General features: G+C 40.3%; 1 protein-coding gene across 1 annotated transcript in view; it reads right to left on the bottom strand.

Moving 5' to 3' along the window:
* SMU1 (SMU1 DNA replication regulator and spliceosomal factor) overlaps positions 1 to 26,494 on the bottom strand; it is a 28,946-nt gene extending 2,452 nt beyond the window's left edge. Inside the window, exons 1-11 of the mRNA XM_054582924.1 lie at positions 26,372 to 26,494; positions 23,241 to 23,451; positions 21,774 to 21,926; positions 20,414 to 20,524; positions 13,896 to 14,024; positions 12,070 to 12,189; positions 8,335 to 8,451; positions 7,540 to 7,667; positions 6,919 to 7,045; positions 3,971 to 4,138; positions 1,962 to 2,114 (exon numbers count right to left, since the gene is read on the bottom strand). Coding sequence (XP_054438899.1) covers positions 1,962 to 2,114; positions 3,971 to 4,138; positions 6,919 to 7,045; positions 7,540 to 7,667; positions 8,335 to 8,451; positions 12,070 to 12,189; positions 13,896 to 14,024; positions 20,414 to 20,524; positions 21,774 to 21,926; positions 23,241 to 23,451; positions 26,372 to 26,397 — 1,443 coding nt within the window. The 5' untranslated portion in view covers positions 26,398 to 26,494. The remainder of the gene's footprint in view (positions 1 to 1,961; positions 2,115 to 3,970; positions 4,139 to 6,918; positions 7,046 to 7,539; positions 7,668 to 8,334; positions 8,452 to 12,069; positions 12,190 to 13,895; positions 14,025 to 20,413; positions 20,525 to 21,773; positions 21,927 to 23,240; positions 23,452 to 26,371) is intronic.
* Positions 26,495 to 26,742: the final 248 nt, after the last annotated feature.

The following is a 26,742-nucleotide window of genomic DNA, read 5'->3' as shown; positions in this document are numbered from 1 at the left end:
AAGTCCAGGAAGCACAGAGGGTCCCATACAAAAGAAACCCAAGGAGGCCCACTCCAGGACACATCATCATTAAAATGGCAAATATCAAAGACAGAGAATCCTAAAGGCAGCAAGGCAGAAAGAGGTAGTAACATATAAGGGAGCCCTGATACAACTAGCAGCTGACTTCTTAACAGAAACACTGTAAGTCAAAAGGGAATGGCAAGAAATATTCCAAGTAATGAAAAGCAAAGGCCTGCAACTAATACTGCTCTACCCAGCAAGGCTCTCAATTAAAATGGAAGGTGAAATAAGGTGCTTCCCTGACAAAAGAAAGCTAAAATAATACATCTCCACCAAACCAGCATTGCAAAATATGCTAAAGGGATTGCTTTAAGAAGATGAAGAAAAAGAGTCTATGAATACCAGTTCCTTTCACAGTCACCAATACTTGATATCACCAATATTTTTAATTTTATTAATCTGATTGTGACAATGTGTTCTTTTAACTGTTACTTTATTATTTGTTGAAACTAAACCTGTTTTTGTATATTCCTTGCCTACTTCTATTATTTTTATAAAGCTTTAAACGACTTTCTGGTATTCTTTATCTATTTTTGATTAAATGTTTGTAGAATTTTTTCCCTAAAAAGAAAACTATTAACCCTTTTTCAGATGTATTGTAAATACTTTCCTATTCTATTACTTGTCCTTTAACTTTTTTATATGTATATTACTTTACAGTCTTAAATGTTTAATATGGTCATATTGTCAATATCTTACTTTTTAGCTTCTTGGTTTGAATATGTTACTTCAGGGTAAGAAAAAACATTATATTTTCTTCTAAAACTCCTTAGATTTTACATATTGATTTTTAACTCACCTGAATATTTTTTATATAATGTGTGAAATAGGGTTCTATATTTGTTTTATTTCAATTAATAGTGGTCCATGCACCTTATTTGTTGAGTAAGCCTTATATTCCCCGATTTGAAATATCAATTTAATCATATATTACATTGTTAGATATATACATTTGTTTCTAGAATGCTCATTTTATTTCATTGATCTACTTGATTATTTCTGTGCTGGTGTCATGTTGTTTTAACTGCTGAGACTTTATAATGGATTTAAATTTTTTAATATTTAATAATGGATTTTGACATTTAAAAAAATAAATAAAATCAATTTGCTATTAAAAAATAAAGGAGGAACTCCTACCTTTTGTGACGACATGGATAGGACTGCAAAATATTATGTTAAGTGAAATAAGCAGTCAGTGGAAGACAAATACCATATGATCTCACCTATAAGTGGAATCTATTCAACAAAATAAACTAACGAACAAAATAAACCACAGGCGGGGAAACATGGGGCAGACTGAAAGTGACCAGAGGGGAAAGGGAAGGAGGACAATGGTGGAAATAAGGAGAAGGGACTAAACAAAGAACAGGTAAGAATGACCCATGGACATGGACAAGAGTGGGAACTGACTGTGGGAGCGGGGGGAGGGGTGGGATGAGTGAAGGGCAAAGGGGGGAAAAACTGAGACAACTGTAATAGAATAAATATGATTTAAAAATAAAATAAAAAAATAACATCAAGCTGCTTAAAAACATCACAATCAAATCCGTTTGATAGGGTAATGTAAAAGTAATGTGCCTTTGAAAGAGCATCTCCAACCCCCTGAGGAAGATAAGGATAATCTAGCTGGCGAGAAGGCAAATTCCCTTTCTTCTCTACTTTATGTACAACCATCCTATCCATGAAGCTGAGGGTTCAATGAAGGATGGCTTTTCTTGAGAGAGGAGATAATGACATACATTTACTTTTGGGTCCTTTATTTAGTGATAAAATTTTTTGTATTTTTTTTATTCTGAAGTTCACACTGGTAGCAGTCAGGAAAAGGTTTATTTCAGCATTCAGAAAGACACAAGCATCAAAGTAATTTCTTTAAATGGCGTTAAGTCAGTAATACTCACTGTCAAAGTTCTCTCCAGTTTGCCAGTGACTGTGCTAAAACAGTAGAGCACAAAGTCCTCCCCAACACAGTAGATCCATTCACCACGGGGAGAGAGGGCACAGCAAACGAAGTCACCACCTTCCCTCTTACCAGAGCTGAAGCTTCTGACAATCTACATCATATTGCAGCCCAAGGCAAAAAACAAAACATCTGGGTTAGCAGTTCTAATCCAGCAGTATCAATGGCTATCTTTACATTGTTACTTTGTACTTTCATTTACTGACATTTATAATTAGATCATCAATTCCATTCATCATATGTTAAATCCTGAAAAACAGTCAATAGATAGGCTATCCAAAGTCAGTGGCAGACAGAAATTTAGACTTCTAATGTCCCAAGTTACCAATCTCGCTCTTTAGTCTATTGGGTCCTTTTATCCTGAGGCAAATTCATTACCACACACACAACTTCTAAGTCAGTTTACCACTAGTTCTTAATGCTGTATGGATCATGCTCCCCCATTCCCACTTTCCAACACAACAAGATGCTCTCCCCATGTAAGCTGGCACTGTTTTCAGGACCTTGTTTGCTCTATTTTACATACCATTTAAAATCACCACAAATCAAGCTGAGAGACACAAATTGCAAAGATTATAAAAGGTTACATACCATAGGATTCCATTTATCCACCAGTCACAAAATGCCAAAATTATAGTAACAGAAAACAGACCAGTAGTTAGGGATGATGGGGAGCATTTGATTACAAATGTGTATTATGAAGGAGCTTCTCTGGGGTTGATAAAACAGTTCTGTATCCTAATTATGGTGGTGTTTACATAAATCTACATGTGACGGAATTTCATAGACTGAACAACTTCCTGCCTCAAAATGAATGAATGTAAAAACTGGTGAAATCCAAGTAAGACTGTATTTGAGTTAATAGAATTGTGCTAATGTCAATTTCCAGGTTATGATAATTGCACTACGGTTATAAGATGTTGTCATTGGAGAAAGGGTATACAAAAACATTCTACTGTTTTTTGCAACTTCTTTATGAATCTAAAAAATTTTTTTAAATAAAAAATCTTTAAAAAGTCAAGCAGAACCCTGGCTGGTGTGGCTCAGTGGAATGAGTGCCAGCCTGCAAACCAAAGGGTCACTGGTTTGATTCCCAGTCAGGGCACATGCCTGGGTTGCAGGCCAGGTCCCCATTAGGGGATGCATGAGAGGAAACCATGCACTGATGCTTCCCTCCCTTTTCTCCCTCCCTTCCCCTGTCTGAAAATAAACACAATCTTAAAAAAAAAGAAGGGGGGGGAGGCAGAAAGCTATGAAGTGGGCAGCCATGGCTATTGTGCAGGGGCCAGCAGATACTGCAAACCAGCTACAGATTCTAAACTACTAATACATATTGGTTATAGGGATTAAAGGAATATACAGTTCCATACACCAGCCCCCAGGTCTTCTCCATGCTCAGCAGGATCCCCAAGTGCCCAGGCCAACATTTCAATAGCACCACAACACATTCTCAGGACTTGAGACCTCACCCTTGAAGTTTCTAATTTCCCTGGTGCTACAAAAGTGAGATTCCTTGGGAACCATGTACATGTGCTGATTACACATACACATCATGAAGACAGTGCTGCCCTTCTCCTATAAGAGTTCTATCTCAGACCGTGTGGTAGCTAGATGTCCCAAGTTGGTAACTGATACTATCTCCCTCACTCACACAGGAATTATCTTAAAATCTTCCATGAGACTCAGCAGAGGCTTAAAGATAGGTAAGAGCCTCATTTATCCAAAGGATACAAAAGAAAGAGCTTAACATACAAAAACCCTGGGGAAAGGAGATAACTTTTGAAAAGCCAAAGAGCATAGTTTAAATAAGCACTTGAATAACAAATACAGTATATATGGTTTTTGGGGTGGTGATCCCATATTCGGTTACTGGGAGGGCCGGGACCAAGACATGCTGATTTGGAAATGGCCCACAGGGCTTGTGCGAAGGCACTTTTCTTGAGCACTCACCTGCCCCTGCATGTTCATGATGACCACTGTGTTTGATCTGTTGCACACCACGAAGTGCTCTGGGTTTTTAGGAAGCAGGATCACACTGTTGACAGTGATGTCTGTCCCTGCAGTGCTACCCAGAGATTTAAAGGTATTTGAACATTCTGTGGTCTTCATATTCCAGATCTATGACACAAAAATTTAAAGCATAAATAAATTCAAAGCCTAAGAATTTCTATAGTTTTGGGTTTTAAAACAATGAAAATTAGATTACTAAAAAATTAGATTACAGAAAAACTTCTTGATTTTTCAGTCTAATCAAATACCTAGCATTGCCATATTTATAGTAAGCACTTATCTATTTGCTAAGTAGTATAAATAAAAGTCACAAAGCTAAATAATAAAACCTTTAAAAATCTATGATCTTTTCTTATAAAATTTTTCTAACCAGCTACCCATCCTTAAATTAGCTACGTGTCAGTGCTCTCCCTCTCAGGAACGTGCCCCCACCTTGCTTCCCTCTTAGGTGTGCACGCAGCTCCTAAACTCTAAGGGTTCCCACAAGGCTTGTAAACAGGAGAGCAATGGGGCACAGCAGCTCGTCGGGCGCTAATCCCCTGAGCCTGTCTCCAAGGCCCCTTTTCTCTGACTTTCCAGGGAGCCAAAGCAGCCCTGCCGTGGCTCATTTCTTTCCTTTAACATTTCCAGAGAGCCAAAGCAGCTCCGCCTAGGTGCTCTCCTGTTGCTGTTTCTATCCTAAGCCCTTCCTTTTTTCACTGTCCCCAGCTTTAATAAAGGTACTCTCAAAATAAAGCAATAAATAAAATTATCTATATGTAAATACTGTTACTGTCATCAACAACTACAAAGCTACCTTCAGCTGAATATCAAAATCAAATGAGGGCCCTGGCTAGTGTGGCTTAGTGGACTGAGTGCTGGCCTGCAAAGCAAGGGGCTGCTGGTTCAATTCCCAGTCTAGAGCGCATGCCTGGGCTGCAGGCCACATCCCCAGTAGGGGGCACGTGAGAGGCAACCACACATTGATGTTTCTCTCCTCCCTCCCTTCCTCTCCCTCTAAAAATAAATAAATCTTTAAAAAAAAAATCAAATAGTGGCTGTTGACAGTTACATGCTCAGGACCATATCCTGAGATTCTGATTTGGTATGTCTGGGATGGGACACAGGCATGTGCATTTTTTAAAAGGTCCACAAATGATTCTAATGTATAGCTTGAACACTGACAGGTCAAAATGTTGACACACAAACACCAGGGTCCATAATGTGGAAACCACTCTTGGCCACCTGTATTACCTCTCCCAGTTCAACATCTCTTCTGGTAATAATTCTCCACCCTAATGCTTTTCACCTGTCCTCTGGACTGTTACGGACTGAAGGGTTAAATCAGACATCATAGTTATTGACATCTGAGATTGCTTAGAGAAGGGATGGACCAAATATTAATTGCATAGCCTTGTCTGGACACAACTCACTTAATGAGGTGTAAAAACCTGAAGAGTATGGACTTTGTTGTATTTTCTCTATGCCTTCAACAGAGTTTAACACAAAACAGATGCTGAATACCCATAAACAGGAGGAAACAGTTGCCCATTAGTTGCCCCAGTGCTTATTTTCCTAATAAACACTGTGATTATCTGTCCCAGTCTCCACTCTAAAAGCCCAGTTGTACCCTGGCTGGTGTGGTTCAGTGGATTGAGCACCAGCCTGTGAACAAAAACGTCGCCAGTTCGATTCCCAGTCAGGGCACATGCCTGGGTTGCTGGCCAGGTCCCCAGTTGGGGGTGTGTGAGATGCAACAGATCAATGTATTGCGCATTGATATTTGTCTCCCTCTCTTTCTCCCCCCCCCTCTAAAAATAGATAAAAATCTTTAAAAAAAAAAATATATATATATGAAGCTCAGCTGCTTAGAAGAGAAATGAACATTTCAGGTATCAAGAGTTCTAAGGCTTCCAGTGTTTTCTGTCCAGTCAGTGAGATGCTTTATCCCATTAATTGCAGAACTAAAGGAAAAGACCCCAAAACAAAAAGGCCTACAAAATCCAGCTCCCAATGGCATTTTACATGTTGTGACACCCTATACATAGCAGAGTGGGCAAATCCCCTGAGTAAAGTAACAAGAGCTCAGTGTATTTCCCCATCCATCCTACGGAAGTGTGTATCTTCTACGCTCAGGTTTCTGGTTCGGTTCCCAAGCTAGAACAAACTTCAGAGCATGGTCCGACTTTTAGATGTTTGTGGTAAAATACTGAGGTCTTTTGTTACAAAGCACTCACATAAGACAATTTAATGTCAAGTCTAGAATATATATGGAATGTCTCAAAGATCTTCAGCAATTTACTCTTTGGATTCCTCATCTTTTAAGAGGCACTCTCTTAAAATATATTTCTAAAGGTACTGAAGAGCCATTATTTTCAGTGGAGAGCTGAGGGCAGTAATTAAGTATCTGAGAAAGGGTTTGATTCTACTCTATACATCTTCTGTTCCTCTACGAGTTATACTCTACATACCTCTTCTGGGCCTCTATAAATACTATTAGGAAGGCACTAAATGTGGAGGCCAGGGGCAGGACTAGGTTGTGCAAAAAAAAAAAAAAGATCTATTTATTTGGTCACTGAGTCCTTTCTGAATTTGCCAGTGGACCATATCTATGGCAAGATGAAATTTAACCCTGTAAATGGGGAATGACTTAAATTTAGGACACCCCCACCCCCGACCTTTCCCCTTACCCTATACATGCTAAAGCCTGTTTTGATTTTATAGGACTAAGATTTGAAGTTCCTAAGCCAACAGGAATTACCCACAGAATATTACTATGGTCTCAAACTTGCCTCAACTATAGCTAAAGTAGATAGTGAAGAGGTTTACTTCATCACAATTATCACCATTACCACCACTGAAAACTCTCCAAAGGGCAAAAATGGAATAGAAACCCCAAAATACTTAACCTTTACAGTGCCATCAGAGGATGCACTAATAATATAATGTCCATCTTGTGTAAATGTTGCTTCGTTAACAAAAGAAGAATGACCACGAAATTCCTTCAGGGTTTTCCCAGATTTTAAACCGTGAATTCTATCACATGTAAAAGGAAATGAAAAGAACTGTTAGTATTCAATATATTATGGTTGAGATCAAGTGTTGAATGCATTTTAGATGAATTATAGAAGCTCTTGTTATAATAGATCTATGCATTTATGTATGCAGTATAACTTTCATTATGTCAAAATATAAAACTAAAATAAAGGTTGGCACAGAGACTGGAATATGCCAACAATACCACAGACTTCTGTTCATGAACAGACTTCTAGGTCTTGGCTGGGTCCTAGGAATCTGAATTTGTAATATGCTCTCTAACATGATGTTGATGCAGGTGGGTAAAGACTCAAATGGACAAAATAACAGCACTGTGTCAGCTGTACCCTGACTGGGGAAATGAGCTCGCAATATACTCTTACTCTTCATACAATACAATCCTGGTGAAAGCATAAGGAATCACAAGTAGCTCTGAAGGGAAATACTTCATCATATCAAACTCAAGTGAGGACAATGTGGGGATTCTTACTTACCTAATTGTCTGGTCAAAAGAGGCGCTAAGGATCTGACTGCTATCCTTAGAAAAGCTTAGACAGGTGACACCTTTACTATGTGCCCTTTCAAATCTCCTTAAACACTGTCCACTCTGAATTTTCCATACCTTTATAAAAAAAAAAGTAAAAACTTGTAAACAGTATCCCACACTAGCCCACAAAGCCAAGCAAAATGCAATGCTCACTACTGTACTAAAACAGCATTAAAAATGCATGCTAATAGCTAAATATGATATGTCTGGTTCACATAGTACAATGATAACTGAATCCTTGAAAGTTAAACCTCTTTCCTTGTAAATTATTAAAACAAAAATTTAGACTTTAAGTTCACTTTGCAGAGACCATTTCTGCATTTCATCTAGCCCAGGACGTTTTACCAGCAATTAAATACATGCCACAGCTAATCAGCTGTAGCCCATCTCACTCCCTAAAAACAAAAAAAAAGTACAACACATCATATAAGGTGAACAAGGGCCAGGAAAGGGGCGGGGAGGGAGGGTGGCATCCAGCAGAAAGCGCCTGAGCCGATCTGGACTGAAGTCCCAGATCTATCACTTACTAACTGTGTGACTTTAAACAAATTAGTGGATATCCCTCAGCAGAGTTATTATTTGCATTAAACAAAAAATAAATAAATGAAGTGATTAGCACAAAGCTGATGCTCAATAAATAGTAGCGGTTATTGAGCTGCATATCATATGTAGGACCCTAAGTACTTCATCACAGAACTTTCAAAATGTCAACATACAAGAGTTTGTGCCACTTAATCCATACCTTGATTTTTCCATCTTGGGCCCCAGTTGCTAACATTTCTGTATCTCTGCTGAAACACATGCAGAGGACAGCATCATCCATCATCATGAAGTTATCCTGGGCCTGGTACTTAAGATCCTAAAGGAAACAATGATAAACAGTTATCAAAATAACACAAAACCCAGTTACCCCAGATCTCTACAAACTCACTGAAAGCAGGATAATGGCTTGTACTTACTCTAAATCTCCAGAGCAAACAGTAGTGGCATGCACACATGTTCCTAATAACAAGTGACAATGCTGGGAATAAATAATTTTACACAAACTAACACTGTAAAACATGCCAACATAAATGCCTACATCTTTTGATTACTAATCTCTTCTAAGCAAAAATTCCATCCAGTTTCATTTTGTACATCTTTAATAAATCTGAACTTATTTACCTTATGGGTATTATGTGAGAACCTAATGTTTTTTCTCGCAATTCTCAGCTACTTTTCCTTAAACCATATTATTGACTAATCTGTTTATTTGTGATTCCTATTTTATCATCTAGTATTATTCAAATAGAAGTATCTATTTTTTCTAATTATAAACTGAGACTGCTTGTTTTAAAAAACACAAACTATAGATATATATATTTATAGAGATATATATAAAGAAGAAAGTGAAAATTACGCATAAATTCACTACTCAAGTACAATTTCATACTCTATGATGATGATTACAATTTAAGTTAATGGATAGTCAATAAATAGCTGCTTGGGAAAAAGATTAAATTGAATCTACACTAACTTTATCTCCCTAAACAAATTCCAGATGGATCAAAATTTGAACATAAAATGAAACATAAAAAGACTAGAAGAAACTGTGGAAGAAAAGATGGATAAATGTGATACAAAAAATATTAAGCCTAAAAAGAAAAATCACAAGCAAAATCAAAAGATACAGGTCAAAATTGAAAAATATGAAAGTTGATTTCCTCAAACTGTAAAGAGCTCCAACAAATCAATAAGACACAATCCAAAGGAAAAACAAGTAAATGAGACCTGGCTGGTGTGGCTCAGTGGATTGAGTGCTGGTCTGCAAAGCAAGGGGTCACTGGTTGCAGGCCAGGTCCCCAGCAAGGGGCACACAAGAGGCAACCACACATTGATATTTCTCTCCCTCCCCTTCATTCTGGCTTCCTCTATGAAAATAAATTCTCTTTTTTAAAAAATTTTACTTATTTATTTTTAGAGGGAGGGGGAAGGAGGGAGAAAGAGAGGGAGAGAAACATCAATGTGTGGCTGCCTCTCACATGCCCCTTACAGGGTACCTGGCCTGCAAACCAGGCATGTGCCCTGACTGGGAATAGAACCAGCAACACTTTGTTCACAGGCTGGTGCTCAATCCACTAAGCCACACCAGCCAGGGCAAAATCTTAAAAACAAAACAGGCAAATGACATGAAAAGAACTCATAGAATAGGAAATACTGGAGGCTTCTCTCATTTGTAACAAGACAAACACATAGTACTACAATTAGGTTAGACTGTGAATAAAAAGTAATTGCTTACATATACCTAAAAAATTCCAAAAAGGTTACACAAGAAACTGGTAACCCTGGCAGGACCAAGGAAAGGAAATGACAAGCTGAGGGACAAGGTGGGAGCAAGACCCTTTAGTGAACAATTTTTCTATTTTATGAAATATTGTATCAGATGTACATATCACCCACTCAAAAAAGATTTTTAAATTATAAGAATAACAAATAATTTAAAAAGCAGTAATAGGTAATTGTTTCACTAGAAAAATTAATACATTTTAAATACTTCAAGATGGAGGCATAGGTAGATACACTCTGCCTCCTCACACAACCAACAGAAGGACAACAAATTTAAAAACAAAAAATAACCATACTGCTGAAAATCGAACTGTATAGAGGTCCAACAACCAAGGAGTTAAAGAAGAAACATTCATCCAGACCGGTAGGAGGGGCAGAGATGGACAGCTGGGGCAGTGGCTGGAGGACCAGCAGGCAAGGCAGCAGCTCGGGGATAGGGTGGTCACACATCTGCATGCAGATAAACCGGAAGGAACAGCTGGGGAACGAGACAGACTATGTGATCCAGGGTTCCAGCATGGGAAAGGAAAGCCTCAAAACCTCTGGAGGTAAAGGAGGTAAAAACCTGTGGGGGTTGCAGCAGTGGAGAACTCCCAGCCTCACAGGAGAATTCACTGGAGAGACCCACAGGGTCCTAGAACATACACAAACCCACCCACTTGGGAATCAGCACCAGAAGGGCCCAATTTGCTTGTGGGTAGTGGGGGAAGTGACTGAAAGCCCACAGAGAGTCTAGCAAATGGCACTGTTCCTTCTCGGACCCCTCCCCCACATACAGCGTCACGCAGCAACCTGGATTACCCTGCTCTGGTGAATACCTAAGGTTCCGCCCCTTCCAATGTATCAGGCACACTGAGACAAAGAAATATGGCCCAAATGAAAGAAAAGATCAAAGTTCTAAAAGCAGAACTAGGCGATGAACAACAGAGAGCAAACCTATCAGATGCACAGTTCAAAACACTGTTAATCAGGATGCTCACAGAATTGGTTGACTATAGTCGCAAAATGGAGGAAAAAGTGAAGGTTATGCGAAGTGAAATAAAGAAAAATTTACCGGTAACCAACAGTAAAGGGAAGGAAACTGGGACTTACATCAACGATTTGGAACAGAAGGAAGAAATAAACATTCAACCAGAACAAAGTGAAGAAACAAGGATTCAAAAAAATGAGGAGGGGCTTAGGAACCTTTGGGACAACTTTAAACATTCCAACATCCGAATCATAGGGGTGCCAGAAGGACAAGAAGAAAAGCAAGAAACTGAAAACGTATTTGAAAAAATAATGAAGGAGGACTTTCCCAATCTGGCAAAGGAAATAGACTTCCAGGAGATCTAGGAAGCTCAGAGAGTCCCAAAGAGGTTGGACCCACAGAAGCACACACCAAAGCACATCATAATTACAGTGTTCAAGATTAAAGATGAGAGAAATCTTAAAAGCAGCAAGAGAAAAGGAGACAGTTACCTACAAAGGAGTTCCCATAAGATTATCAGATGATTTCTCAAAAGAAACCTTGCGGGCAAGAAGGGGCTGGCAAGAAGTATTCCAAGTCGTGAAAGGTAAGGACCTCCATCCAAGATTACTTTATCCAGCAAAGCTATCAATTACAATGGAAGGGCGGATAAAGTGCTTCCCAGAGAAGGTAAAGTTAAAGTTCATCATCACCCAGCCCTTGTTATATGAAATGTTAAAGGGACTTATCTAAGAAAAAGATGAAGATCAGAAACTATGAGCAGTAAAATGGTAACAAACTCACAACTATCAATAACTGAACTTAAAAAACAAAAACAAAACCTAAGCAAACAACTAGAATGGGAACAGAATCACAGAAATGGAGATCAGAGGGAAGGAGGAGGGAGAATGGGGGAAAAGGTACAGGGAATAAGAAGCATAAATAGCATGTACAAAACAGACAGGGGTAAGTTAAGAATTGTATAGGAAATGGAGAAGCCAAAGAACTTATATGTACGACTCACGGCCATGAACTATGGGGCAGGGGGTGGGGGTGGGGCCTGGGGGGATTAGGGGGCGGCACGGGTGCTGTTGGGACGGGGGTGGTGGGGTGCAGGGCGGAGGGGAATAAAGGAGAAAAAACAAAATATAAAAGGTGGAAATAATTTTTTCCTGTAATTTAATAAATAAATAAATACTTTACCTTCCTGATTTTTCCAGTTGTAAAGTTCCATACTTCAATGAATCCATCGACAGACCCAGTGACCAGATACTGACCATCTGGAGAAAATCGAGCACACTCCACATGTGATTTCTGACCAAACTGTTTCAAATGAAACAATGAAACAGATATATCTTTATCTAATGGCCTTATAACAATTCTCATTTTAACCTTCTGAGAAACCTTGCCCTAGCATAAAATCATAGCTAGCTTATTATTATGAAGTATTGGACATTTCTGTACCTGGACACAAAAGATTCTGGATATATTTTCTCTGACCAGTTTTATGTCTAACCTCTCAGCTAAACTAGTTTTTTTAACATAAAGTTGACATTTCCAAAGAAGAGTCCCTCCCCCCAAGAAAACTATTTTAGCATGGGACTTAGAACAAATAATCCTGTTAATCCAAACAATAAGCTTTTACCAGAATCAGCCATTATTAGCATGATTTTCACATTCAACTTAATATGGCATTACATGTTATTGTTGTGCTCCTGGGGGGAAAACATCATTTTTTCAAAACAGGTACCTGTTTTCATACACTATTTTGTAAACAAATGTTCTATCATGGTTTCTTTTCATGACCTTCACTTAATCAAGTGATAATGTGTAGGTAACTAATTCTAGGAGAACTAATTAAAGCTGACATGGACTGTTTACCTGGGAAATGCATCTTGAGCATTTACCAGCAATCATGCTCCCAGTAACATGAAAACTACAGAACATTAGACAGACGAGTACAGAGGAATGCTCTGTTATGAATTCCAATTTAAATGCCCAAAAAGGAAAGTGTAATAAAAACCTTAGCCCGGCAGCACAATTACAGTGGACTCCTGTCTGTCTCAAGGCTTCAGCCAGGATAAAAGTACTGCTCAAAAATATCTTTGAACACAAGTCAAAACATATAACCTAGAAGAGACAAATTCAATGCCCTAAGCCAAAGTCAAAGATGTGAATTATGTTAAAATCCATAAATTCAATGAGAGCACAAACCCAGAGCGAAACTATAATATAAAAAAGATGCTGCCCTGTCTGGTGTGACTCAGTGAGTTGGGCATCGTCCTGCAAACGCAAAGGTCACCGGGTACATGCCTGGGTTGCAGGCCACGTCCCCAGTTGGGGGTATGTGAGAGGCAACTGATCGATGTTCCTCTTGCACATTGATGCTTCTCTTCCTCTCTCCCTCCCGGCCCCCCTCTCTAAAAATAAATAAATAAAATCTTAAAAAAAAAAAAAAAAGATGATGCTGCTGCTGAAGTAGCAAATACATTTGTAATTCTGGAAACTGCAGCAATTGCTTGTGTTTTTTCCTAGAAAAGTCTCAGATTAAAGGAAAAATACCACCAACACCTCCTCCCACCAAAAAAACCAAACCTAGCCACAGCATGACAAAATTATTTTTCTCAAACTCCACACAAGCCCACTTTATAATCCATGTGTGATATTTTGCCTGCATGCAATGAACAGGCAAAAACACAAATGTTGAAGACAAATACATTAAAAGTTCACAGCTAGTCCCAGGCTTAACCAAACAGCTGACCATTCTCTCAAATGTAGGCTTCCTGGCAGGAAGTTTGGGGCAGATAATGGGCCAGAAATCAAATGTCCACTAGGTTATACAACTGAGGGGTGCCACTGCCAGGGCACAGGACCCCAGTGGTGACCAACAGCAACACTGAATATTGTCCCAGCTGGAGAATGAGTTCTGCTTCCTAACCCAAGCTCTTAGCACAGGAGCCTGAATGAACAAGCACATGTTAAGTCCTCAACACATGATTACCAGCTGACAGAGTGTCTAAGGATCCTACCTTAATATGCCTACTCAGCTGCGTGGGAAACTTTTCTTCTTCCACATCTTTGACAGCTGCTTTGCCTCGAAACAAATCTATGGTCATGCCAGGAGGAAGCAACCCCTGGTGCTGCTGCCACTTCAATGCCTATGAGAAAAGAAATGTACAATAATCCACTTCGGTGCTTTTAAGATCCGATTCTGATTGCTCAAAGCCAAGTCCAAACGGATGAAGTTCAGAGGACACTGTGAGCTACCTAGACCCAACCATCTTTGGCCATCTACACACAACACAATCTGTTTTTGTTTTTGTTGAATTTATTGAGGTGACATTGGTTAACAACACTATACAGGTTTCAGGTGCACAATTCTACAACACATCATCTGTACACTGTAGTGTGTTCGTCACCCCAACTCAAGTCTATTAATCACCATTTATCCCCCCATACCCCCCTCCCCTTCCTCCAGTCCCTCTCCCTCCAGTAATCACCGCACTTGTCCATGTCCATGAGTTCCTTTTTTCTTTTTTGATCAATCCCTCTACTGCCGTAACCCAGCCCCAGCTCCACAGCTGTCAGCCTGCTCTCTCTGAGTCTGTCTCTATTTTGCTTGTTAGTTCATTTTGTTCATTAGCTTCCACACAGCACCGTCTGTGTTACTCCGCACAACACAATCTATGCTCCTGGGAACACAGGCTAATTTCAGGGAGGGTTGAGGATTCTGAGAACCAACAAGTCCATCTTTCCATACCTATTTTGTTTATTATAAATAAAATTTGGAAAACAAAAATCTTCCATTATTCCAACATCGAAACATAGCCACTGTTAGCATTTTATGTATTACTTTCTAGTATTCCCCCCTTACATGTGTTTAATTAATGTAGCTGTTAATTCTACTATATGTAAAGTTTTAAGTTTTTAAAAAATTTTTCAAAATGATTTTAGAAAGGGGGGGATTTTAGAAAGGGGAGATAGAGATGAGGGGATGGGGAGAAAGGGAGAGAGAAAGAGACAGACAGACAGCAATTTTTTGTTCCACTTATTTACTCACCGGTTGATTTTTGTACATGCCCTGACTGGGGATCGAGCCCGCAACCTTTATATAATCTGGACAATGCTCTAACCAACTCAAGTATCGGGCCAGGGCTATATGTAAAGTTATATATTTTCCGGTTTTCATCTAACATCAAATCATGCTACGCTGTAATTAATATTTCAATGCCTATAAAATAAATCCTATCTAGTGGACATTTAACAGTTTATTATAATATAATAACATATTAATATATTATATATTAATATATAGTATTATTATTAATATAAATGGACATTTACACACTTCTAGTATTTTACTCATTTAAATAATGCTGCAATGAACATCTTTGGACATAAGACTTTTTCTATTTTGGGGATATTCCCACCTTAGAATAGACTCCTAGAATAGGAATTATTGGATCCAAAAAAGAATATGAATGGTTATAGCTCTTGATATATACTGACAAACTTCTCCCAAAAAACTGCCAACTTCAACAGTCCTCACAACTATATTATGAGGAATGAAAGGATCATGGACATTGGAGACAGATGGCCCTAGGCTGCATCATTTGTCAAATGTTATTTTGACTTCCCATTTTATGAACTAAAAAAAGCCTAACTCCTACAGCCGCTGAAAGGATACAACAAAATAATGTGTCAGGTCTATATAACAGGTACATGGATTAATATTTATTCCTTCTTCTTTTTGTTATATCAAGAAAACTCAACAGTTTTGGATATCATTTTAAAACTCTGCTAATTTGCCCTGGAAAGTGTGGCTCAGTGGACTGAGTGCTGCCCTGCGAACTGAGAGGTCACTGGTTCGATTCCCAGGCAGGGTACATGGGGATGAGGAAGCCACAAAAGGCAAGCCAAACTACCTTGCAAATTCCAAAAAAATTTAGGAATTGGAGGTACCATATGTCCTTCAAGTATAAGGCAAGATGTGAGGATAACGCAAGATAGAAGGCAATGATAAAATATGTATTAAGAGCAATTAGCTTCCGGGACCTCTCCCAACCCAATGCATCAGGTGACTGCCTTGCCCCAGCCTCAAGAGAAGGCAGGTGGCTTATTTTCTGGAAAAGTTGGGATACTGCGTGATAGAAAACAAGATAGAACTGAGGAAAGGTGAGTTCAAAGCTACAATGAAAACCGGGGGATCCAGTGTACATTGGTATGCTAGACAGTGAGATTTCTTTACTCTCCACCTCCACCAGTATCCTTCCATGTGTGGCTCACAGGACGGTTTATACTCTCCCATGCAGGACACTAGAGGAATAGCTTCTGAAAAAGTTGAAAAGTCCAAGAGAATATACCCATAGATACTGATAAGTGAGGATATTTACTTAATCATTCCAGGTTGAATCTAACCAGTTTCCACCCTCTTTCCACACTGAGTTTCCAAATAGCTTTTCATTGTTTCACTCTTAAATATGAACCAACAGCCAAGAATCCTGAAATATTTCAGCAAAGTTTCTAAACATGGGCACCTAAACAAATGGGCGGGGGGGGAAAGGGACTCAGAGAAAATAAGAAAATGCAAGGAGAAAAATAAAACTTTAAACCCTTGAATAAAGAGAGAGAGATAAGGAATATTCCATACACCCTGGCTGGTGTGGCTCAGTGGATTCTGTGCTGGTCTGCGAACTAAAGGGTCATCAGTTCTATTCCCAGTTTAGGGCACATGCCTGGGTTCAAGCTAGGTCCCCAGTAGGGGGCACGCAAGAGGCAATGACACATTGATGTTTCTCTCCCTCTCTCTCACTCCCTTCCCCTCTCTAAAAATAAATACATAAATGTTTTGAGAAAAAGAAGTATCCCATACACGTCTCAAAAATTTACCTCAATGTACCCTTTCTCAGGAAATTACTAGAAGTACTCCATCAAAACAAGGGTTTAAACTTTGACAAGAAAAAAAAAAATCCATGCACCTAAAATACATGACCCAACAAAAGGAAAGAATTCCCAGAGAGAAGAGGAAAGAAGTCCCAGTACAATAACTATGCAGCAAGCCAAAGGAATTAGTCCTGATGGAAACAAAAGAGAAGGGCCTCATGGAGGATATCAGCAAGGGGGGAAAGGGGCACATTTTACATTTATTAGAAAGATTCAGGCTAAGCCGGCAAGAGGTAATAGAAAACTAAGGAAAAGAAAAAAAATTAAGCAATTTTGCAAGGAATCACAGAAATTATGTAAGAAATTAAATGTTAACTACTTTTGGCTATGAGCAGTACTTACGTAAAGGTATGGCTTACTTCTTTGCACAACCACATCAAAATTATTACGAAAATATAAAACAACTATCACTCAGAACTATCAGAAATCAAGGTGAATGGAAGTCTGACAATTAGGGAATCGAAGAAACCACCTCCATTCAGACTGGTAGGAGGGGCAGATGCAGCATGGCCCAATCCCACACCCACGAGTGGTGAACAGAAATTCAGAAGGGAAACCTCAAGAGCGAGGAGTCGCAGACCTACATCAGGCCCCTCAGCCCAGCATTCCAGTGTACATAAGTTCCCACAACTTTTGGCTGCAAAACCCGGCAGGGACTGAGTCACTGGAAGAAACCGCTGGAGCTCTAAGCAGTTCCTCTTAGAGAACCCACACACGGACTCAACTACTCAGACTCATTCTCTCTGAGCTCCAGCACCCAGGCAGCAGCTTCAAAAGCACCAGTGGCATTCAGGGAGAAAATCAATTGTCTGGCATCAAGGCAAGCAGAGGCCATTGCCCCTTGGCTAAACCCACCACCCAACGGAGCTGGTAAGCTGGTGCCATATCTGAGACTCCATCAGTCTGCCTAACACTGTTCGACCTGCCTTGGAGATCCCCAGAGACTCTGCCCACCCAACTTAGGGGCCCACCCAAGCTGCCTTTCCATCAAAATGGCTGGTCTGGGCCCCTAAATCCTATCAAACAAGCAACAACTGGCCTCAGTGAGCCCTAGGGGCAGCCAGATTAGAGTCACAGCGTGGCTTCCCGGGGAATCAGCCTCCAAGCCCAGCACAAGTAGCAGCCATCTCGGATTGCTTTACAGCTCAGGCACGGTGCCCCACAACAAAACACACAGGCGGGGGCGGACCTTGGCCTGCATCACCCGGGAAACCCCAGGGCCAGTGCACACAGGGGACAGCTACAGACCACGTCAGAGCACCGCCACCCCGCCCCTGCACAGCTGATCCTCCACAGAGGATGGAGGGTGGTGGCAGGTGGTCACAGCCAATCCTTGCAGTGGACTGGCCTAGGGAAATCCCTCCCATTCATCTGCCAACAGCAACCAAGACTCAACTGCAAGAGGAGAGGGTACTCAGACCACACAAAGGGCACGCCTCCAGTACCCACCTTGGGTCATAGGGGAGGGTGTGCCATTGGACCCTACAGGACACCTACTACATTAGGCCACGCTACCAAGATACGGAGTCATAGCAACTCTACCTAATACATACAGACAAACAGGGAGGCTGCCAAAATGAGGAGACAAAGAAACATGGCCCAAATGAAAGAAAAGACCAAAAGCCCAGAAAGAGAGCTAAACAAATGGAGATAAGCAGTCTATCAGATGCAGGGCTCAAATCTCTGGTTGTAAGGATGCTCAAGGAACTTAGCGAGGACCTCAGCAGCATAAAAAAGATCCAGTCAGAAATAAAGAATACACTAACTGAAATAAAGAACAACTTACAGGCAAACAACAGTAGATTGAATGAAATGGAGAATCAAATCAGTGATTTGGAACATAAAGAAACAAAAAACAACCGATGAGAACAATGAGAAGTAAAAAGAATCCCCCCAAATGAGGACAGTATAAGCAGCCTCTGGACAATTTCAAGAAGTCTAACATTCACATCACAGGGGTGACAGAAGGAGAAGAGAAAGAGTAAGAAATTGGAAATCTATCTGAAAAAATAATGAAAGAAAACTTACCTCTCGGTGAAGGAAATAGACATACAAATCCAGGAAGCACAGAGAGTCCCAATTATGATGGACGCAAAGAGGCCCACTCCAAGACACACCATAATTGAAAGGCCAAAGGTTAAAGAGAGACTCTTAAAAAACAGCAAAGAAAACTAGTTAACAGGAGGTTGCCACATTGGAGGGCAGAGGAGAATGGGTCAAGAAGTGAGGGGATTAACAAGCGCAAATAGGTAGTTACAGAATAGCGATGGGGATGTAAAGTACAGTATAGGAAATGGAGTAGCCAAAGAACTTATACACATGACCCAGGGACATGAACAATGGTGGGGGGATTGCTTGAGGGAGTAAGGGGAGCTGGGTGGACAGAAAAGAGAAAAATGAGGACAACTGTAATAGCATAATCAATAAAATAGAATTAAAAAATAAAGATAACAATGTAAACATTACACTGATTTAATCAGATGTTGTGATATAACTATATTGAGAATCTGGAGAAAGAAGAACGCGAGTGCACTCTAGGGAGTGAAATAGCTAATGTCTTTAAAAAAAGTCAAGATATAATAGTGTAAACATAATATTTTATTTAGTTATGGAGGTAAACTCCAGGAGAGTTAGAAGTGATTGTAGCAATTAAGATTCAGAAATGGAGAAGGGCAGCTGGGACTATTTTTTCACTAAAAGCCCTAAATTATGTACATCGATTACTTTCATAAAAAGTAATTTAGGAAAAAAAGCAGCTTAATTTTGTATCTCAGAAGCAGTACAAACCTAGAACAAAAGCTTTTTAGCCCTCTTCTAAATGCAGATTTAGTGCAAAAAGGCTATTTACAGCTCTGTTAATCCCTTGTGTCCTATGTTATGAAACATCTATTAGGCCCTAGCTGAGTAGGTTGATTGGTTAGAGCACTGTCCCAATATGCCAAGGTCGCAGGTTCAATCCCCAGTCAGGGCACATACAAGAACCAATCAATGAATGCATGAATAAGTGCAAAAATAAATCAGTATGTCTCTCTCTCTAATCAATTTTTAAAAAACTTACTGTATTACTCTAGGTAGCTCTGCAATAATAATGACAACACTAGTAATACTGCTACAAATTTAAAAAATATCACCACCACCAGCACCTACCATTTACTCTGTGTTTACAAGGTGTTAGGCAATATAGGGAATGCTTTAAGTGCATTATATCATTTTGTCCTTACAACACCATGAAGAATAAACGGGATTAGGAAAAGTTAGGTAACATGCCCAAGACCACATCGCTAATGAGAGAGCTTGGATTCTAACTAGGGTTAATAATTGTTCCATTTTGCCTGGAATAGTGTCCTGACACAATGATCAACAGTGCTCTTACGTTACACTAGGTGGAATGATAAGTTCTATGGTCACTCTAACTCTGGCTCTACAGCCTTTGCTCTTAATCCCTCATCTATACTGCCTCTCCCAGGAAAGATGGGGGTGGCATGGCAGAGCTGTTAATACAAAAAGCCCTCTAGGTAATCCTCAATACTTAGAATGTCTGATATCTTTAGCTCATCCATATAGTTTATATATGGGGTAATTTCAGTTCCATGGATTTAATTACCTGTCCCAGCAATGCCATGAGACGAGATGGAGGCACCACACTGACTTCCCCAGCTAAGGCCTGGGCAATTGCTGCTCTTCTCTTCTCTTTGCTACTTCCATCTGGGTATGCCTGAGAAAAGGAGAAGGGGGAGCATCACTGCCAAGAAATGGCTAGAAGATATGAGTGTGCTTAATTTAAAAAAACAACAATCAAGCAGAAACACTCAAAAAGGAAAACATGGAAAGAAGCTTCCCAGTTGAGCAGGGGATTAATTAACTTAATTAGTTTTTTAAAATGACTTTTCAATTCTTCCCACTTGCATTTCAAAAGTATGAGCTGGGAGAAAACTGAGGTCAGCCAATCTACACTGTTATTTCAGAGAAGAGCCCATCCCATGTAAACCACTCCACATCCAGGGGGTTTTAATTTATTTATTTATTTTTACAGTTTTTGAAAAATCTGCAGAGCCAAGGATTCTTTTATATTCTTTGGTAATTTCTTTCAAATAATCCCAGCCCAGATGTTCTTCACTACCTCTAACTTCAATCTTGTCTTGGTAATCCTTTATCCTCATGGTTTCTGTGATTTACCCTAACTTTCCGTTATCCAATGTCGATTAAATTCTTCTTCCTCCCATTTAGACTAGTAAAAGACTGAGTGAGAAAGAATGAAAGTATACTCAAAAAAAGGTTTTGAAAAGTGTTAAGAGTGTCGGTCACCATGCTCTACCAGTAAGCATAATCAGCTGAGAAGTAAAAGGATCAGCTTCATCCTGTCTGGTGTGGCTCAGAGGACTGAGCGCCGGCCTGTGAACCAAAGGGTTGCCAGTTTGATTCCCAGTTGGGGCACATGCCTGGGATGCAGGCCAGGTCCCCAGCTGGGGGCATGTGTGAGGCAACCGATCAATGTTTCTTTCCCTCTCTCTAAAAAATAAATATTTAAAAATAAAATAAATTAAGAAATTGTTTTAAAAAAGCATGAGCTTCTAAGAACTGAAAGAAAGAGCTGGACGGAAACTGAAATCATCAGCAGCAAGGGACACAAATGCACAGTGAATATACCAGCAGTCAGGTAGCACTTAAGGGCCAGGCAAGTACTTGGAATAATGAGGAAATGACATCAGAATAAACTTTCTGCTTCTCTAGTTACTGACTCTCAAATCTCTGCAAAAGGGGTACGTGGAGAAGGGAAGACCCTCCAATACTCAGACGACTGAACAAGATTAATCTAACATATGCAAATTTCAAACAATATATATAAATAGAAAAGTCATTATAAAAAGTTAAAATCACAGAGTATCCAGTAAAATGGTTTTAAAAGATTGCATTATTGTATGTTTTCAAAATTAACAAGTTTCTTTTTGTTACCACAGTCATACCTCACGAGGATCAAAATAAGACCTGGCCAAGAGGTTCTCCAGATGAATATACCGCTCCGGCTGTGTTTGTTTTAACATGATCATAGGATCAGTCTGTCTCAGAAGTGACCGGGCAGCCCCCAATTCACGGAGCTCTATCAATTCCAGTACAACCTGGAAAAGTGAAAGAAAATGGCTGTTTCATTGCATTCTCTTAGTAATACTTCCTTTTCAGTACAATCTCTCATGCAGAAATGGCCTGTCAAAGTAATTTCCTATACTGGCAAATGCCCCGTCTCCTTTTCAAGTGGACAACTGATTTTATTTGTAAATAATAACTTCAATACTTCAACTTCCACCCTCCATTTTTATTTACCAACCTCATCTCCTCTCAAGTCACTTTTTCAGAATACGGATGCTGAACAAAACTAAAGATGGTAATATCTCCATGGGCTCCAGAGAAATATTCCTCCAAATATCAACATTTTCTTTGGGGAATTACTGAACTCATGTGGATTGTAAAGAAACAAACCAACTACCCTATTTTTACAAATAACACTACTTTCTTATATACAGAAACTCCACTCTGTTCTTTTGTATGATGTCTGTCCCGGTTTCCTGGCACAAAGCTCCTAAAAACCCTCAAAGTTCAACAGTGATACAGGTACCTTTGTTATTAATGAGGCCCCTGCAACATTCTTGGTTTGTGCTAAAAAAGATAGCTCAAGATAGGGGCTGGTCACCAGAAAGATCAACCATGTGATCGTTGGGTTGACGCTTTGGGCTAGCCCAGCCTCCAGGGAGCTGAAGACTGAATGAAACCCCAATAAAAACCCCAATGGAGCTTCCTGGTTGGTGAACACATTACTATGCCAGGTGAAAAGAAACACTGAGCCCATGGAGAGAGGGCATTAGAAGCTCTGTGTTCGGAATCCTCCCAAGACCTCACCCTATGTGTCTCTTCTTCTGGCTGGTTCCAGCCTATATCCTTGATAATGAAACTGCAGTCATAAATATCGTGCTTTCCTAGTTATGTGAGTCATTCTAGTAAATTATCAATTCTAAGGGGGCCATGGGGACCTCCAAGTGTGTATTCAGCTGGTCAGAACTGTGAGTGGCTTGAGACTCTAAAGTGCAACTCGTGTCTGAAGCATGGGCAATCTTATGGAGAACTGAGCCCTTAGCTTGTGGGGTCTGCACTAACTTTGGGTGGTTAGTGCCAGAACTGAACTGCAGCACACTAGCTAGTGTCAGAATGGTTGGTGTCAGAACAGTTCACTGAATGACCAATTATGAAATACTGTCAATTTGGGAAAATCTTGGCTTTTCCAAGGAGAGGAAAAAAAAATACAAAGTAGCACTCAAGCCTTGACGGGGCAAGTTTTAAGGCCTATTGCAGCCCTATAGTGCTTGAAGGAATGCTCACTAATGCTTCCCAGCCAGGGGGCCCACATTAAACCAACCCACAGGAATCACCTGCACTCTTACCTGTTCATAGAGGTCAATGAGGGTTTTGTCTGGCAATTTCAGAGACTGTATAGCCTGCAAAACAGTGTCCCAGTGGCCACTATTAATGTCAGCAACGAAACTCTCAATGCTGTCCACGGTGTTCAGAGACACAGTAGTCTCCTCCTGCAAGGTGGCTAACGCCCGGTGTAAACTGTTCTCCTTCAGGTACTGCATGATAAGACGGATCACACTGAAAAAAGAAAGCACGTCATCCTTTCAGGTATCCTCACTCACCAGGGAGACCACAAAAGCAAGCCCATGCCAGCTTATTTCTTCTTCTCAACCATCTTCCTTTTACTACCTACTTCCCATTTCTTTTTCATGTAAGAAAAACTTCTCAAAAATCACAGAATCTAAGTTACAGGAGACTTTGGGGATCATCTATTCCTACCTCCATCTCAGAAATAGGACAGCTAGGGTTCAGAAAGGGGAAATAATTTGCCCAATGTCTCAGAGTTACCTAAAAAGGGAACTGGTACCAAAGTGACTCTCTTACTTCCAAGTCCAGAGATCTTTTTACTATGCCAAGTTTCCTACTAATTTATTCACTTATATTTTTGAACACTTGAATGAACTATTTAAACCTAGTCTAGTCATTGACACAAATATTCTAAATGCCTGCAGGATGACTTGGTTCCTTTTTAAAAATGACAACCCAAAAATGTGAACTGGGATTTTCTTAATAGGGATTTGTTGAACACAAATAAGTAAAACTATACTGTATGTAAAAGGAAAGCAAAGATATGTGTCCTCACCACATAGCTTTTGCAAAAACAACACCAACCTCCTGCCTTCGGTTTCCCAAGGAAAGGAGGAGCCAGATAATTGCCAAATACTGAGAGAATAAGCAACCATTTTCTACATGTGACAGAAACTTATAAATTATTTATACTTAAATTTGTTTATAGTTAAAACACCTTCATCTTACCCTTGCCCTCGCTGCCGTGGCTCAGGGGATTGAGCACCAACCTGTAAACCAAGGGGTAGCTGGTTTGATTCCCAGTCAGGGCACATGTCTTAGTTGTAGGCTAGGTCCCCATTTGGGGGCGTACAAGAGGCAACCACACATTGATACTTCTCTGCCTCTCTTTCTTGCTCCTGTGCCCTCCTCTCTAAAAATAAAATCTTAAAAAAAAAAAATCTTGAACTTATGAGTCTAATGATCTGTTCATATATACTGTAGAAATTCACTGTATGTTTTCTTTCTCTTTTCTTATATGTGGCTCACACTGTATTTCTAATAGCGTTAGTACAGAGGGCAGACTGTCACAGGGAAGGGATTTCAGAATGAATTTAAATTTACTCTGGGGAGAAATAATGGTCATAAAATAATAACCGATGTTTATTATGTATTTACTGTATAGCAAGTACTCCTCAAAACGATCCTATGAAGTAGGTTATTAATATTATGTCCATTTTATAAAGGATCTCACCAAGTAACAAATAAGCGGGAAAAATGAAGATTCAAACTGGCAGTGTGGCTCTTGAGCATACATCCCTGACAGGAAAGCAAATACTCTTGCATAAAAATCCCTGTAGAAGGAAACTGATTACTGCTATTTACAGTAGTCTTTTTTCTCATGGCTCCTGTAAGAGACTCAGGTTTAGATCCCTACTATTCTAGCAGCTATCTTCCTTAACACACTTCTATTTGCACTCCCAAAATAAGGCACTCTCCTCGAAAGACCTCTTATTTGGCATAATCAAAATCAAATTTACTTCCTTCAAACACTATGTAATACATAGAGTTTAACACTTTGGAGATCAGCTGGGATTTGAATTAGTACTGTCACTTACTAACTGTGAGCTTCAGCAAGTCAGTTATCTCTGCCTGTTTCCTCATCTGCTAAGAAAAATACCTACCCTGTAGACTTGGTGAAAGGGTTGACTATACTGCTTTATAGCATGACTAGCATAGGAAATCCTTAATAAATAGAAGCTGCTATTGATAATAAAAATGTACAGATGCCCAAGACTGGAAGAATGGTTGGTGTCCACTATTATTCAAGTCCCAAAGCATGGAATCCTTTCCAACTCCTGCCCTTGACTTAGTTGTCTTAACTCCAACACTATCACTCTGCTATGCTTTATTTTTCTTCACAATACCTATCATCATGCTAAGCCTCATAGTTTACTTATTGTTTTTGCCTGTTGTTTGCCTTCTCCCATAGCTATGGACATCCTTAAGTGCAAGGGTTTTTGTTTTGTTCATTAGTGTCTAGAACAACACATAGTAGATTTCAGTATCTGGTGAATAAATAAACCTCCTTTAATCATTTGGCCGGTTTTCAGAAGCCCTCTCCTTTACCTACACTCAGGACACAAATGTTGTCTGATGACTTAATTATTAAGTATTGGCAAGGTGGAAGATGGTGTCCTGGAAAAGTTAAAGACCTCCTTCAGTCACTCACTAATCCCCGCCTCCCCGCCCCAATCCATCATTCTTCTGGCCCAACCTCCAAATAGTCTGTCCTTTGTAGCTACAAAGAACTCATAGGCTAACCAAAGTGTAGCGCCACACAGAACCTGATAGAACAGGTAGTTGTTCATTCATTATAAAGGCGGTGATAAAGCCTCTCCGGTGTGCTAGGCACTGGAACTGTAAGAAAAAAGAGCGCACACACAGGCCAGTAGGGTGGACAGAAAAACAGTGACAATACTGGGTTAAATGCTGTGCAGAGGAAAGCAAAGGAGCCGTGTAGGCACACAGGAAACGAATTACACTTATGTAAGAGGGGCAGGAAGAGCGAGAAGGCTGAGTCCAAGCCCCCTTACTCAGATAATCAGAGTGGAGCTCAGAATGGCGGGGTGATTTGATCAGTTACAGAGCGGGCCGCCAGGAGTGTCGGCGATGGCTAAAACTCGGATCTTCAAGGAGTATCCTTCGCCCGGCCCAGCGCCGCCTCCCACGGGCCTTTGAGCTTCTCGTCCGCTACGTCCTCGTGGGCCCGCCTCCGAGACAGCCAGAATCAAGAAACTTCTTTTGTGGGCAAGGAAATGCCCCTCCACCCCCTAGCCTCTCGGACACCTCCCGCTGAGCACCTGCCACTCTATACCCTTCCTGTCCTGGCCCCCTCCACTTCCCGAATATCCACCACCGCAGGACTCACTCCGAGGACTCGATTTCGATCGACATCGCGTTATATTCCCGGGCGTAGGCCCCAATCCACTCTCAGGCCTAGTCGCGCAACGCACCAACGACACCTCCGGCGGCCTCCCTACGTCACTTCCGATGCCCGCGCCGGGGGTTGTTGTGTACGGAAAAGAGGCGTGGAGTAGGTGAGGGCGGAGCCTCTAGCGGCTGTCAATAGAAGGAGACACGCCTCTACGGAGAATTATCCAATCTCTTCCCTGGACGAAATCTCTAATTAGAAGCTATTTTTGGAAATTTTGCTTTCATTTGATGTAATTAGTTGATTAGATTTAAAGATAGGATTGAATTTACAGTACTGGGAGGTTAATACATTCTAAACCAATGAAA

This window comes from Pteronotus mesoamericanus, unplaced genomic scaffold (assembly GCF_021234165.1).
Source record: "Pteronotus mesoamericanus isolate MK-2021 breed Mesoamerican mustached bat unplaced genomic scaffold, CSHL_Meso_final contig_73, whole genome shotgun sequence".
Lineage (NCBI taxonomy): Eukaryota > Metazoa > Chordata > Mammalia > Chiroptera > Mormoopidae > Pteronotus > Pteronotus mesoamericanus.
The sequence above is the reverse complement of the archived record's forward strand: the minus strand, read 5'-3'. Positions and strand labels throughout refer to the sequence as shown.